Source organism: Vombatus ursinus, unplaced genomic scaffold (genome assembly GCF_900497805.2).
Source record: "Vombatus ursinus unplaced genomic scaffold, bare-nosed wombat genome assembly UNPS02014483.1, whole genome shotgun sequence".
Lineage (NCBI taxonomy): Eukaryota > Metazoa > Chordata > Mammalia > Diprotodontia > Vombatidae > Vombatus > Vombatus ursinus.
Window position 1 is genome coordinate 2,756 of NW_020954261.1, and position 15,400 is coordinate 18,155.

General features: G+C 36.8%; 1 protein-coding gene across 1 annotated transcript; it reads right to left on the bottom strand.

Moving 5' to 3' along the window:
- Positions 1-3,957: 3,957 nt before the first annotated feature.
- LOC114042489 (C-1-tetrahydrofolate synthase, cytoplasmic-like) lies at positions 3,958-14,858 on the bottom strand (the record flags this gene model as incomplete). Its single annotated transcript, XM_027861172.1, has 7 exons — positions 14,780-14,858; positions 11,744-11,803; positions 11,066-11,119; positions 9,228-9,364; positions 8,990-9,090; positions 4,704-4,840; positions 3,958-4,069 (listed from the first exon to the last, which is right to left on the bottom strand). Coding segments are annotated over exons 1-7 (649 nt in total), but the record flags the coding sequence as incomplete, so codon positions are not given.
- Between the last annotated feature and the right edge of the window lie 542 nt (positions 14,859-15,400).

Consider the following 15,400-nt stretch of genomic DNA (forward strand, 5'->3'; position numbering starts at 1 on the left):
AAGAGCCATTCCCCAATTGATAAATGATCAAAAAGTATGGTTATTTTTTAGCTAAAGTAATCAAAGCTATCTGAAGCCACATGAAAAAATACTCTAACTCACTATTGATTGGAGAAATGCAAATTAAAAGCAATTCTCAGGTACTACCTCCTATCTGTTAGACTGGCTAACAGGACAGAAAAGGTAAATGAGAAATGTTGGAAGGGATGTGGGAAAAATGAGACATTAATGCACTACTGGTGGAGTTGTGAATTGATTGAACCATTCTGCAGAGTAGTTTGGAACTATGCCTAAAGGGCTATAAAACCAAGAATACTCTTTGACCTAGCAATACCACTACTAGGTCTGTATCCCAAAAGAGATAAAAAACAAAAAGGAAAAGGACCTATACGTACAAAAATATTTATAGTAGCTCTTTTATGGAGACAAAGAAATAGAAGTTGAGGGGTTGTCCATCAATTGGGAAATGGCTGAATAAGCTGTGGAATGTGATTATGATGGAATTCTATTGTACCATAAGAAATGGTGAGCAGGATGCTCTCAGAAAAACCTAGAAAGACTTGCATGGGCTGATGCCAAGTGAAACGTACTGTGTACAAAGAAACAGCAATATTTTAAGATGTTCAGCTGTGAATAACCACAATGATCCAAGACAACTCTGATGGACTTATGATGAAAAACGCTATTTATCCCCAGAGAAAGAATTGATAGTGCCTGAATACAGATTGAACTTTTTTTTAACTTTCTTTATTTTTCTTGAGTTTTTTGGTCTATGTTTTCTTTCACAACATGAATAATAGTTTTGCATGACTATACATGTATAACCTGTCTCAAACTGCTTGCCTTCTCAATGAAGGGGGGGTGGGGAGAGAGGAAAGGAGAGAATTTGGAACTCAAAGTTTTAAAAACAAATGTTAACTTGTTTTTACATGTAACTGGGGAGAAAAAATAAAGTTAAAAAAAATCTGCTATGGCTATGGTAAGCTATTGCTATTTTCAACTTCAAAAAGAAAAAGATAAATGGTAGTTGCTAAATCATTAAAATAAACAAACACAAAAAGATGGAAAAACAATAAAATGCTTAGGCTTTGATAGACTAACAGGAAAATCCTTTTGCCTGACACCAGGCATTGAAGAAAACCAAAGGTGTTCTTTATTCTTTATGCCAATTAACAGTTCCATAATGAACCCTTCTTAAAATGTTAATTTACCACGGCCTACAAAGAGAGTTTTTAGGTGCACAGAGCCTGAACCCTGTCACAGCTGCCAGATTCCGTTTCTACAGCAACTGTCAGCATTCTGTTAAGCTTCCCTGCGTGAGTTGAAGAACAATCCAACATCCAATTCCAAAGATGAGCAGCTCCATAAATGTATGCAAAAGGCAAAGAATGTAATTACACTTTCCTCAAAAGGATGCCAAGAACAACTACAAATCTTACCAGCAAAGAATAGCTATTTGGAAGAACGAAAGCAAAGGATACACCATACACTCCCTCACACAAGGCACCTCCCACACTCAGTTTCACTGCTTCTCCTAGGAAAGGGGAAGGTCTAGACTTTGCAGCTCCAAGGTTCAGAGCCAGAATCTGGAATTCCATCGTGAGCAAGGCCTTCCAACATTTGCATGTAATCTTGTTTCAGTCACCACTTTTCTTTGCTTTCAGTTCTCCAGGGATGAAGAAGGCTATATTGGGAAGAGCACTGATGTAGGAGTCTTGTGTCTTGACATGGCTAATCCACACTCAGCCTTTATAGCCTCCTCCTCTGCAATGCTGGCAAATGCCACCTCCCCTACCAAACTCACAGAAGCGTTTCTAGAACTAAATAAGATAATGTAATTGCAAGTGCTCTTAAAAGGATAAGACACCATGCAAATATAAGGGATGTTGCTGTTGCTGCTTCTCTACCTTCACAACAGCCAGAACTTCCTGTGAAAGCTTTAGATTGTGAGAAGTTTTGTTTGTTTTTGAGCAGTAAACTGGGAAAGAACACTTATTCCTGGTTCTCTTAAGCTAAAAGGCTCAGAGTAACATTTCCAATTAATGAAATTGTAGTATGTTATAGTCAACTACTACCTATAGCTTAGTTTTTGGATTCACTTCAAACTTTTCTTTTTCTGTACTCTCAGATTTAGTCCAATAATAAGGTGGGCTTACAGACTGCTTTCCTGTTTTCATGAAGTACTGTAGCCCTCTCAGTCTTTCAATAAATAACATCCAGAATAGCAACCACTCAACAATTTCCAAAACCTACTGTACAAATCACAAATCTCAATTTTCCTCCAGAATGGCTAAATTTTATGATAGTCTTATTTCTCTCTCAGCTCTTTGACTGCCTTAGGAAAGGTATGACTACCAGATTGGCCATTTTTCAACGTGAAGATGTGGAAGCTTTCACAGAATTTCAGCCTCTAAAATTTGGAGAGGTCCTTAGAGGCCCTTTAATCCAGCCTCTACAAGATGAAGAATCCCTTTTAGAGCAGCCCCAACAAAAAGTCCTCCAGCCTCTGCTTAAAGACCTACTCAATGAGGGGAAACTCACCATTTCCCAGCAAGAAGACCAGTGCCCATTCTACTTTGAGATAGCTCAAGTTATCAGGAAGTATTTTTCTACATGGAACTGAAACTTGCCTTCCTGAAACTTCTACCTGACTCCTAGTTTGGCTTCTTACAGCCAAACATAGGAAGTCTAATCCCTCTTCCACATGATAGCCCTGCAAATACTTGGAAATTGCTATCATATCCCCTTTAAGTCTTCTCTTCTACAGGATACACATTCCCAGTTCCATCAGATGATCCTTATATGGCATAGTCTCCATTCTTTTCACTAACCCAACTGCTCTCTTCTACTTTCAATTGGCAGAGGCTGCTTGGGTTTTTGGTAGGACAATGTTATTTTATCCCTTGAATGTACTACAAAAGTAATAATTAAAGTAAAAGTAATAATCAAATTACTATTAACTTAATTATTTAAATGAATTAATAAATTAATATTAAAAGTAATAATTAAAATAAGAACCAAGACATGAGCATCACTTTGTAGGGGACAAGGATCTATCCAAAAGGACATTTGGAAAGTTTAGCCTTTGGATTCATTCACTCTATTGTTCTGTCACATTTTTTATTCTTTCTCATGCAACATGAGAACCAGTTTTGTAGACAACTATGTGTGTCTATGTTCTAACCTAACAATAACAATTCACAGAGGAACAACAGTAAGAAAGAGCTATTTTTGTTTTATTCATATTTATTCTCTAAGAAAGGCAGATTGTAGGGAAGACAGATAAAAGCTTCAAGTTCAAGTAAACATTCTATGATAACCTACAAGAATAACCAGCCATCATCTATTAACTTTCTTATTCTATCTCTCTGCATCTCACAAAGGATAAAGGTGAAGAATGGCAAAGGCTGAAATCTTGTTATATAGAGGACATAAGATCTTAAAGGGAAGAAACTCCGATATCATCAGGAAGCAGAGAAAGTGATGAGTTGTAGGAGAGCAATTTCTTTATAATCCATTAGGTAATTGCACTGCAGGAAAAACGAGCTATCAATTATGAGTTACTGCCTTAAAAGCATGGTGAGAGAGTGGGAGGGAGATTAAATACGGTGAAAACTTGACAGTGACTAATTTTCTTAGCAATTTAATAACTGTACCTCATATTTAAGACTAGAAGGGGAAAAGAAGATTATCTTTCACTTTAAGACTTGAAACAAAGCCTAGATACTACACTGTATATTTATTCAGTAAGACTAGATTTCATCAACGTCATCTAAAAATCACATCTTTACTCCCTCCCATTCCCCATCACATTAAGGTCCATAAATGGCACAAGTTCTAGAATAGTTCACTCATCACCATTCCATTCAACATGTACATTCTTGGCTTATTTCCAATGAGTCAAAGGATCTTCCTTTACCCTCCCCAACTTCCAAAAATAGCAAGTGGAGCACCAACCTGGAACATAGTTGATTCCACAGTCTATTACTATAGCTCCAGGTTTAATCCATTCTCCTCTCACCATTTCAGGCTGTCCAGTTGCAACCACAAGAATATCAGCTTTATTCACCTGTCAAAAAAAGGGGGGGAAAAAACAAAAACAATCATAGCAGTAAATAGAAATTGATACTAGAAATGCAGTCAAGAAGTGGAAAGGGCATTGGGATGGGAAGATAACATCAGGAATCTTGTCTTTTCCTCTAAGCTATCTCAGACAAGCCTTGTAAGTCACTTAACTTCTTAGGTTTCAATTTCCTCATCTATAAAATAGGGATACGACCATGTTCTTTGTAGGGACATTGTGAAAGAAATTTACTGGGGATATTTGAGGGGAGAGGTTGAGAGGAAAGCCTTACAAATGAGCCAAAGACTCATTACTAAAAATACCAAGTGAAGCTATTTCTGATATTTATCTCCTTCAATTCTACAAGACACATCTCTGTTCACAGAAGCATTAGCCTCATCTTATTATGAATACAAAAATCTGGCTGAACATCTTGATTTAGACATTTGCCTATGATCACAAAGACATTAGAATTTATTCTTGTTCCGTGCTAAGGATTTCAGTGTAGTCAGAAAACAAACTGCCACTGTCCAAGTGCTACTTTGTGACATCCAATTCCCTGCACCCTTATGACATAGCACACTTTTGGACAGCTAACACTGATAAACCTTAGGTATACACTATTCCCTGAAGATCTTACCTCCTCAGACAACTGGATAGTCTTTGAATGGCATGTGGTCACTGTGGCATTATTCCACAGAAGCAAGTCATGCATTGGTGCACCAACAATCTTGCTACGTCCAACCACCACAGCATGCCTACCGGCAATTTGTACTCCTGAAAGAAACCCCAGAATCGATCTCAAACACAGAGGCAAGAGGAATTTTTTGTTCATAATGCTACCTATATTTTACTTGGGTCAGAGGGAATAAGTGTACACGTATGGGCTTCTATCATAAGTCAGAAACTTTTTAAGTTTCTTCACCTCCCTTCATTATTGGGTGTAAATTCTCTGCTTTTAAGTTTGAGTAACAAATAGAGACTTGGACATGCACTCCTTCTTGCTGTGGGTTTTCTGAAAGCAGCTTAAGCAAAATCCATTCACTGAGTCATAGCAGAGTGGGAAGAAAACCCATACACATACATTAAAAAAAAAAAACCACAACTTGACACACAGCTAAACAGCTAAATGGAAGAAGGTACCAGACTAAATTACAAGAAACAAAAGTTATAAGCAACAAAGCTGGGGTGGGGTGGGTGGGGTGGAGAGAGAAGGGGAGAAAAGGGAGACAGAAAGCAGAGAAAGATTATTAGATTAATGAGTATGTAGTTTCATTTTCCTTAACTTCAAGAAAAATGATATACTGGAAGAGTGTTAAGAGTTCTCCTTGCCCAATTTCCCTTGAAGTTGGGGGTCTGGGCAGAGGCTATGGCTGGAAAATGAGAAGGGTCCAGAGATTCAGAGCTGGAAGGGATCTTATATCTAGTGTAACACCTTCACTTTGCAGAGGAGGAAACCGAGACCCTGGAAGGTGAGGTAACCCATAGGAGCCCAGATCCCCCAACAAACATCTCCCCAAAACTAAAAATGTCCCGTTATCTGGTAAAATAAGGAGAATCACATACAGAGTCCTGCACCAGGCCTATGAGTGCACAGAAGCACTGACAAAATCCTGCAGGAACCTTGAAATGGACCAGCTGGGACAGGTCAAGAGAGCAGTACAAAGCAGACTTGGGCAACTGGAAAGGAATAGTGTGGCCTCCACCTAGGAAGGGGCCACTCCAGCCCACTGGCAAGAGAAGAGCCCTGAACAAAGAACAGTTGGGGGCAACCCCAAAGTCTTCTGGTAGGGACTCAGTGTGGGAAAAGCTATAGCAGCACCTAAGGCAGGGAGAAAGACCAGAGCCATGTGGCAATAGGGAGTCCTCACAGTAGTTTAGGTAGGAGTGCTGGCAGTATGCCCCTGGGCTTGGCAGCAAGGGGAAAGGCAAAGCCCAATGCTGGGGCAGCACTGGAATCCCTTGGGGGAATGTTCTAATCTTGTTCACCACATATGGAATCAGGTGAGGCCTGCTCATTCCCTTCAGGAGTGCAAGAACAGTGTCTGACCCAAGCATAGAACACGCCCCCTCCCTGTCCCCAACCAAGACCCTGAAACAGTTAATATGAACAAACCAAGAAATCCAACAAACATTATGAGGAAATACCTTGGACAGAGACACAAGGTGGGGTGTTAAACCCAAGGAAGTGAGCAACCTTACAACAAATAAGGCATCAACCCCTTAGAAGACATGATGGAAAACCTTTTCTAAGAACTAAATACCATGAAAATTAGAAAACATCAAACAGAAAATGACTCAATGAAACAAGAAAAATTAAAACAAAACCACAAAATGAGTGGAAAAAAAAACCAAACAAAGTAAAAAAAAAGAAAAAAAATTGAATATCATAACAATTGACCAGGCAAATAGGTCAAAGAAAGCTAATCTAAAATTATCAAACTTTCTGAAAAATCATGACACTATCTCTCCAACAAAAAAGTCTTGCTACCGTATATCAAGAAATTATAAATGAAAACTGCCCAGAATTCTTAAAACCAGAAAGCAAAGTGGAAAGAGAAAGAATCTACCAATCACCAAAAATCACCAAATGGCCAAAAAATAGAGTTCAAATACCAAGGAGCCAAAGTCAAGATCATACAAGATTTGGCACCTGCCACTTTGCAGAAGAAGTGAGTTTGGAATGATATCCCAAAATATAAAAGACAAAGGCTTACAATCAAGAATAAAATATTTGGCCAAACAAAGTATAATCCTTTGGGGGAAAAATGGACCATCCATGAAATAAGAGTATCTCCAAGAATTTCTGATAGGCCAAACCAGAGGAGATATTTTGAAATAGAAACATAAAAGACATTCTCATACACTGTAATATTTAGAAAAGGGGTTTCAAAGCATGATTCAGGTGTAAGTGACCTGCATTACTCAATCAATACATTAGGTAACTAACAGCTGACCTATTTCATGTGCAATTTATGTTATGCTTCTCTAATTGACAGTAAATTAATTTTAGACAGGAAATTTAAGTATTAGAGTCAGCTTAGCAGACTGAAAACTAACTTTGGAGTAAGGAAAATCTGGGTTCAAATCCAACCTCAAATACATACTAGCTGTCTGATTCTGGATAAATCACTTAATCTCTCTGTGACCCTGGAAACCAAGACTATTGAGCTGCAGAAATGTTGCATCAGGAGCAGGGAGTTTCCTCACCAGAATTTCTCTACATCAGTGAAACTACAGGTAAGGAAGAAAAAATTAATGTCCTAAAAGATAAATGGCAATAAGACTTGAGTTTTTGTTGCCAGTTACAACCAAGCACCACTTATACTTGGGGAAAAAAAGCTGGTCAAATAAAACTTGCCATATAAGATATGACTGCACCAACTTCTTTAAATAGTAAATAACTTCTTATACATATAACATTTGATTTATAGGAAAGTGCATACAAGGCTAAAGCATTTTCAGCAATAAGTTTTAAAAATATATACGAAGGGCAGTTTTCTGAATACCACAAAAGCACATAGCTAAAACCAAAGTATTTGCAATGGAGAAATACCTGAAGCTTTCCCCATAAATGCAAGAGTAAGTCAAGGATACTCACTTTCTGATTCCTTTCATTTCATAGTTCTAGAAATGCTAGCACTCACAAAAAGATCAGAGAAAAATATTAAAGGTATAAACATAGGTAAAGAGGAAACAAAATTACTTCTGTTTCCAATGTACTTCTTCATGAAACTAGACAAATTAATTACAATAAGCAGTAATCATAAAGAAACTATTTGATACTTAAAAAAAAAAAACAAACAGATCAGTGGAATAGATTAGATAAGAACAGTAGCTTATAAATACAAGCATTATATATCTATAGTGCTTTAAGGTTTGCAAAGTGCTTCACATATAGTATCTGATCTGATCCTCACAACAATCCTAAGAGGTAGGTGCTATTATTATCCACAAGTTACAGCTGAGAAAAGTGAGGCTGAGAGTTAGTAAGTGATGGAGGCAAGATCTGAAATGAGTTTTCCTGACTCCAAGTCTAGCTCGCTATATAGTACACTATTTTGTCTCAGAAACATCAAACTCAATAACCCACAGTGCTTGATAAACCTGAAATTATACATTGCATGGGCAAGAACTCTCTATTTAACAAGAATTAATGGGAAAGTTGCAAAGTACGATAAGAGAAATTAGAATCAACTAAATTAGAAATTAATATCTTAAGCCATATACAAAGAGCTCAAAATGGATATGCAACCTAAATATTAAAAGTTGTGATAAATATGGAAATATGTTTTGTATGATTACATATGTATAACCTATATCAACTGCTTACTGTCTGGGGTGGGGGAAGAGATGAAGGAAGAGGATATGGCACTCAAAAAATGAATGCTAAAAATTGTTTTTACATGTAAATTGGGAAAAAAAAATATTATTTAAAAAAATTACCTTCCATTTGTTCTGTATATGTATCTATATGTATCTAGCTATTTACATGTTGACTCTCCCTTTAGAATGTAAGTTTCATAAGGCCAGGAACAATTTCTTGCCTTTCTCTGTATTACCCAACCCTTAGCACAGTGTCTGACATGTAATAAGTACTTAATAAGTGCTTGGTGACTAACTGATGAATGAATGTAAAGCCAATAAAAAAAATTACAGATAACTAAATAAAAGAATCCATTACTCTAAAAGATTAAAACAAAGATTTTTAATTTGTCATAAACAAACAGATTTCCAATGGTTATGATACATACAAGCTTGAGGAAGCATGTTTTTTATATAAACTTTGTAAGCTCTCCAGCAGTACCCAGTACAGAAAAGGTCCTTAAATTAATCCATGCTGTCTTACGTGGAATCAATGAATAGAAAGTATAAACATTAATAAAAGACGATAAAAAAGGGGAGGCTCTGAAAAATTAGCCTTACCTGTCTTTTTGATAAGTTCCAAGCATCCTTTAGGTGTACAGGGAATGAAACAATCCTCTAAGTCACCTCTAGCAAGCTTCCCAGCACTGACGCTAGTCAAACTGAAACATTAAATTAAAGGCAGAATGAGTGAGAACAAGGCAATTTAAACATTGGTATGGAGCTTCCCTGAGTTACCAATACATGTTTTAAAGATACAACAGCTTTAAAATGAAGTGACTCAAAAAGTCAAACACACCCATCCACATCCTTTTCGGGAGCGATGGTATTTGTCACCAGCTCAGTGCTAGTGTTCTTTTCTGCATCCAAAGGTAACTGGACCAGGAGTCCATGTACAGTAGGGTCTTCATTCAAAGATGTGATGCACTTTAAAACCTAAAAACAAATTTTACAAGTTAAAGAAGGTAGAGGGTAGGAATGGAGACTATTGTAAGGCAAAACATATCCAACCTCATTTCCCCTCTAAGAGTTTTAGTTCAGAGAGTTCAAAGAAAAAACCCACTATCATATAGGTCCTGCATATAACTTTCTTGTTAGACCAAAACACCTCCCAATAATATCTCTAGATACTAGAGAGGTATGTTGAGGTAGTAGTTAAAGAAAGGTTTGCAGGCAGTGGGTGGGAGAGGTGGCATGGGAACCGCTGGGGATAAATGGTCTAGATCTGTGATTTCATTGTTGTAAGGCATTCTCAGTGAAGAAGCTCCTACCAATGCAGATAGTTAGATAGAAGAATGCAACTTCTGCACTTTATAGTTCTAGAGAGATGTCTGGGACACTGAGAAGTTAAGTAACTTGTCCAAGGGCACACAGTTAATGCATCAGAGATAACACTTGAACCCAGGTCTTCCTGACACTGAGGTTGGTTCTCTAATCAGTACGTTGCTCTGCTTCTCAGCCTTCCTTCTTACTCAGCCATTTAGGGCCCTGTTATGAGCTTATTTTTATTTCTTATTAATGGAATGCTTTTGTTCACAAGTCAGTTGAATAAGCATTTATTAAGTGCCTACTACCAAACAATCAAAAAGCATTTATTAAAAATCTACTCAAAGAAAGTTTGTAAAGGCAAAAATGACATCGTTTCTGCCCTGAGAGTCTTCTTTCTATAGAAGGAGACAACAAATATACATATAAATACATAAAACAGATACAAGGTAAATTTTTTTGGGAGGGGGGTTATTAGCAGCCAGGATGATCAGAAAAGGCCTCATGTAGGGAACGGCATTTGGGCTGAGCTTTAAAGGGAATTAGGGATTCAAAAGGTAGAGGTGAGGTGAGGAGGAAATGGATTCAAGGCCTGAGGGTCAGCCTGTGCAAAGGTACGGAGATGGGACGGAATGTCATGGATGAGGAATAGGACAGCAGGCCAGTCTGGCTGGAATGGAGACGAGATGAAGGCAGGAATATCAAACCAGCCTGGAAAAGTCAGCTAAGTGCTTTAAATTCCAAACAGAAGTTTGTATTTTATTCTAGAGACAAAACAGGTTTGTTGAGTAGGGAAGTGACCTGTGTTTGAGGAAGGTAATTTTGGCACTTGTGCTGGGAATTAATGAGAGAGGGGAAAAAGAATAGAAGCTGGGACAGCGATTAGGAAGACATTCCATACTCCAAGTATGAAGGTCTGATTATAGAATTTACCCCTTGAGAGTAAAGGAAAGGAGATTTATAAGAAACAATGGATTCAATATAGATATTAAATTTTTTATGTAATTTCATATGTAGAACCTCTTATGTAGAACTAGGTTATCTGTACCTCTTCTTATGTATTTGAGTTATTTTATGTGATGACTGTATGCTCTATGAGGACAGGGGTCAGGTATTTATTCTTTGTATTTCCCTTACTTACTAGCACAATGCTCTAAACACAGCAGACACTTAATAGATGTGTGTTGAATCACCTGCATCACAGGATTACACCATTTATTCTGGGTCTCTTCCCTTGAAGTAAGCAGCCTTGAATATGGGGCAAGGTATGTACCTATCACACACAAACCCCTTAGCCCTGAAAATGTCACAAATCATAACCACGATATGGAACCATAAGAAGGTTTGTTCCACATGAACCCAACAGCTTACCTCTGCCTCAGTTGAGTTTCTTGGTAATTTAATATGTGTGGCTCTGATTCCAATCTGTAAGAATGAAAATGTAAAACATGTTTAATGATCTAACTAGCTAGAAAAGTGGGAGGACTGAGAGAGGTATTTCTTGGGTAATTATGACTAGATATAGGTTAAAAGGTATTGTTTGCATTAAATTCCTATGTTCTAAAGGAATTTGTAGCATTCCAGTGATTCTGAAAGTGACGGACCGATCCCTGGGAGTACCCGGCACTTTCAAGCAGTCCACAAAGTTAAAACTATTTTCATAATAATACTAACACTTTTAATTCCTAATATGGTCAACAATGATAGGATATAGTCTATAAGCTCTTCAGGTGGGGTCCTCAATATTTTTTAAGAGGGTAAAAAGATCATGCAACCAAAAAGTTTGAGAACCACTGCCATAAAATTACCCATTTATTTCCCCACAATATTTCAGATTTATTGTGTTCCTTTAATTTTTCCATGCTAGCTTTCTGTTTAAGAAGAAAAGCAAGTAGATAAAAGACAGAGGCTCTAGTTAGAAGCCACGTATTTATAATTTGCAATACAAGTCAAATTAGGATAAAGGCATGATAATTTTAATTGGCGCAGAAGGGAGAGAAGTGGTGATGGGATTACTGTGCTAGCTAGCAGTACCACAGTAGATTTTACCTCCTCAGCAGCTTTTAGCTTCATACTTATATAAAGATTTGAATCAGCTCTATCTCCAACCTAGAACAAGCAAACACAAAATACTTAATGAGGTATAATACATAGGAAAGCCATTAAATTTTAGTTAGATAAAGTAGCTTTTTTTTTTTTAATAGAAATGAACCTTATTACAGCTAACTTTGAGGAATGTACCTAATGTATCTAGGAGACTTTAACATAGAAATACATAACCTTTGGAAATCATTAATTAGATATAGCTTATAGTCCTGTGCTATCATCTAAAATCTGAGTAAACAAAGATAACAAGGAACAAAAAAACCAGGGATCTAACATTCCCTCCTCCCTTCAGGGCTGAGGAAACTAGAAGGATTGCTTGCACTGCTTCTAGAGCAGTCTTAAAAGATCTATTAAACTCAAACTTGTTCCTAAGACAAAGAACTGTGCAGCTCTTGTTGGCAATAAACATTTGCAGAGAGTGAAACAATTTCTTTAGTATTTTGTAATATAAAATCGATTTTACACAGGAAGACTTATACATGAAGTAAGCAAAACCAGGGAAATAATATATACAATGATTTCAATAATGTAAATGCAAAGATTTGCACTGCAACTTATCTGAGTTCATCTGCTTTAGTTTTTTTAAATTTACATTAATTATAGTTGTCATTGTGTATACCAGAGATGTCAAACTCCTTGCCCGCAAAACTTCAGCAGGAAGCAGAATAAAATGTAATCAGAGAATATTCAACAAAGATAATGTTAATTTGTGGTTTTCTAAGTCAATATGTGGCTCCCAGGGATTCATTTCTACCACTGGTTTGCCTGGTTCTGCACCTGTTCATAGAAATTTTCCTGTGTTTCTCTGAATCCCTCATATTCATCCTTTTTCACAGGGACAAAAGTGTTCCAGCACACTCTCCTCTATGCACTGTACAACTGAGCTACTCTGGTCTTCTTTCTCTTCCTCAAAAACAACAGGTCATCTCCAGACTCCTCACCTTTTCACAGGCAATCTCCCATGCCTGGATTTCTCTTTTTCCTCACTGGATTTCACAGGAAGCCTTTCCTAGTCCTCCCCATTGCTAATGCTTTCCTCCTCAAGAAATTAACTTTCATTTACATTATACGTATCTTGTATGCAAAAATTTTTTGCATATTTTCTCCATTAAAATGTAAGCTCTTTTAAGGCAGGAACCATGTTTTTCTTCCCTCTCTTTTTCTTTTTTGGTATCCCCAACACTTAGCATAATGCCTGGAACATAGCAGCATTTATTAATAAATGCTTGTTGACCAACTGACATTCACCTATACCACAATTTACTCAGCCATTCTCCATTTTATGTGAACTCATTTTATTTCTAGTTTTTTGCTATCACAAAAAATGAACCACTACCTAATGTGTAAGACCAAATCTCAGCGTCCCAGGAAACTCTAACCTGTATTGGTATAGGGAATTCCTCACCAGGAGTTCCCTATACCAATGGAATCCCAGGCCCAGCTATAAAAAAGAACTGCTATTTTAAAATTCATGTTCCATGAGTCATCAGTAAAGAACCTGAGCAACTGCCTGTATAATGTACAACAAATATTAAGAATGGGGTCATGGGAGTTCTGTGATTGGATTGTGTTGGTTTTTATAGGAAAAGACAAGGAATACAATCTGACTGAAATACACACAATCAATATGCCTAAGACAATTTCTGTGGAAATCTGGCTCCCTTATTCAGATTCTAAGGAAAGACATGCTACTCTAAAAATGGGCATTATCACTGTCATTGTGTATTTTATTCTTGTGGGCAAAAAATGACTCAATATAGATCTTTTTTCTCTCTAGTCTGCTTTCATAGACTTTTTTATTTTACATTATTAAATATTAAATCCTGCAAATAAAAACAGCAAAAATAGAAGGGCTTTACATTTCAGGGTTGACCTATTAGATTAACCCTATTTGGTACAGCCTCCTTAGTTGCTACTATTCTCATGTAATAAAGTAGTGGTATAATAGAATAAAAAACAACATTGAATTTGTAGCCAGAATACCTGGGGTGAAGTTCTGCAAAGCTGCTTGTTTTTACAGCCATCTTACTCCTGAATAATGCATATAAAATTCAAATTTAATATCATTGATTGTAAATGAATCAAATATCCCTGAATTACTATAAATACCTCACATTTCAGTCTTATTGTAGGTCAACTGTTCATTCAGACTCACCACTACTAGCAAGCAGCTGTTTTCTCACCTACCTGCCTGGGAAACACAAACAGGCCATTCAAGAAATATATACAAAGCAAGAGTAAGTATTATTAAAAGAGCTAATTAACCTTATTTCCCCAATTCCTTGTCTAACAATCTATATTACAAACCACTATCCTCTGTGTTAGGAGAGAAAAACCTGAGGTAAATCCATTACAGATACATTTCCTGATAAATACCTGCAAAGCAGCCAAGCAGAAACAATGTTTTTTGCTTAATGAAAACACTGGAGGTTAACTTATCCAAACAAGGAGGGTACAGAAGGGTCAGAGAGATGCCTTTAAGCAGAGTATTGCTGTTATAGAAACCTGGATTTACTCATGACATGCTTTCTCTCTTTAACAACTCTCCCAGATAAACCAAGAAATAACCAATTCCTGGGTGTTCTTAGCACAGTTCTATAACATACCTTTGATTCTCACTCGGCAAGTTGTGAAAAAATAAAAAACAAAAAAACAAAAACAAAAATCACAGCAGAAAATATGTGCTGGGAATATAACCACAGGCCTTCAGATTGTCTTTCTTTGTCAGCAACTCCAACCTTTCTAATAGGAAATAATTTGCAACAAAAAGCAACAGTGGCAAGCTAATGGGAAGGAAGAAAATTATGTTACACAACATCCATTCCTAGCAAAGACTTCACAAGGAGTAAGATAATGTATGTGGAAGCTGAAAGTATGCATAGTGTGTGGTGAGGTAATATTACAATTTTGTAGAGTATTTAAAATGAAAACTGCTTATTTCCTATGGGTCAAATTATTTTAATGGAGACATCATAATACCTGTAAAATCTCCAGGCCTGGCCTGAAACCCGGGACTTGATCCCCCATTTGAGTAACTTGGCTCTTCAATCTCTCTCTTACTTGCCTAGGGAGAAAAATAAAATGTTAGCCCCTTAACTAAATTTTTTTTATTTTTTAAAAGTATTTTATTTTAGTTTTCCCCAGTAACATGTAAAAATAATTTTTAACATTCATTTTTGACAACTTTTGAGTTCCAAATTCTCTCCCTTCCTCCTTCCCACCCCCCTATTGAGAAAGCAAGCAGTTTGATAGAAGTTATATATGTATAGTCACATTAAACATATCCCTATTATTCATGTTGTGAAAGAAAACAGACAAAAAAAACCTCAAGGAAAAATAAAATTAAAAAAAGTATGCTTCAATCTGTATTCAGACACCATCAGCTCTTTCTCTGGAGATGGATAATCCTTCAGAGTTGTCTTGGATCGCTGTATTGCTAAGAACAGCTAATTCAAAGAAGATCATCTTACAATATTGCTGTTACTTTGCATCAACCCATGCAAGTCTTTTCAGGTTTTTCTGGGAGCATCCTGTTCATCATTTCTCACAGCACAATAGTATTCCATTACATTCATATACTACAACTTGTTCAGCCATTCA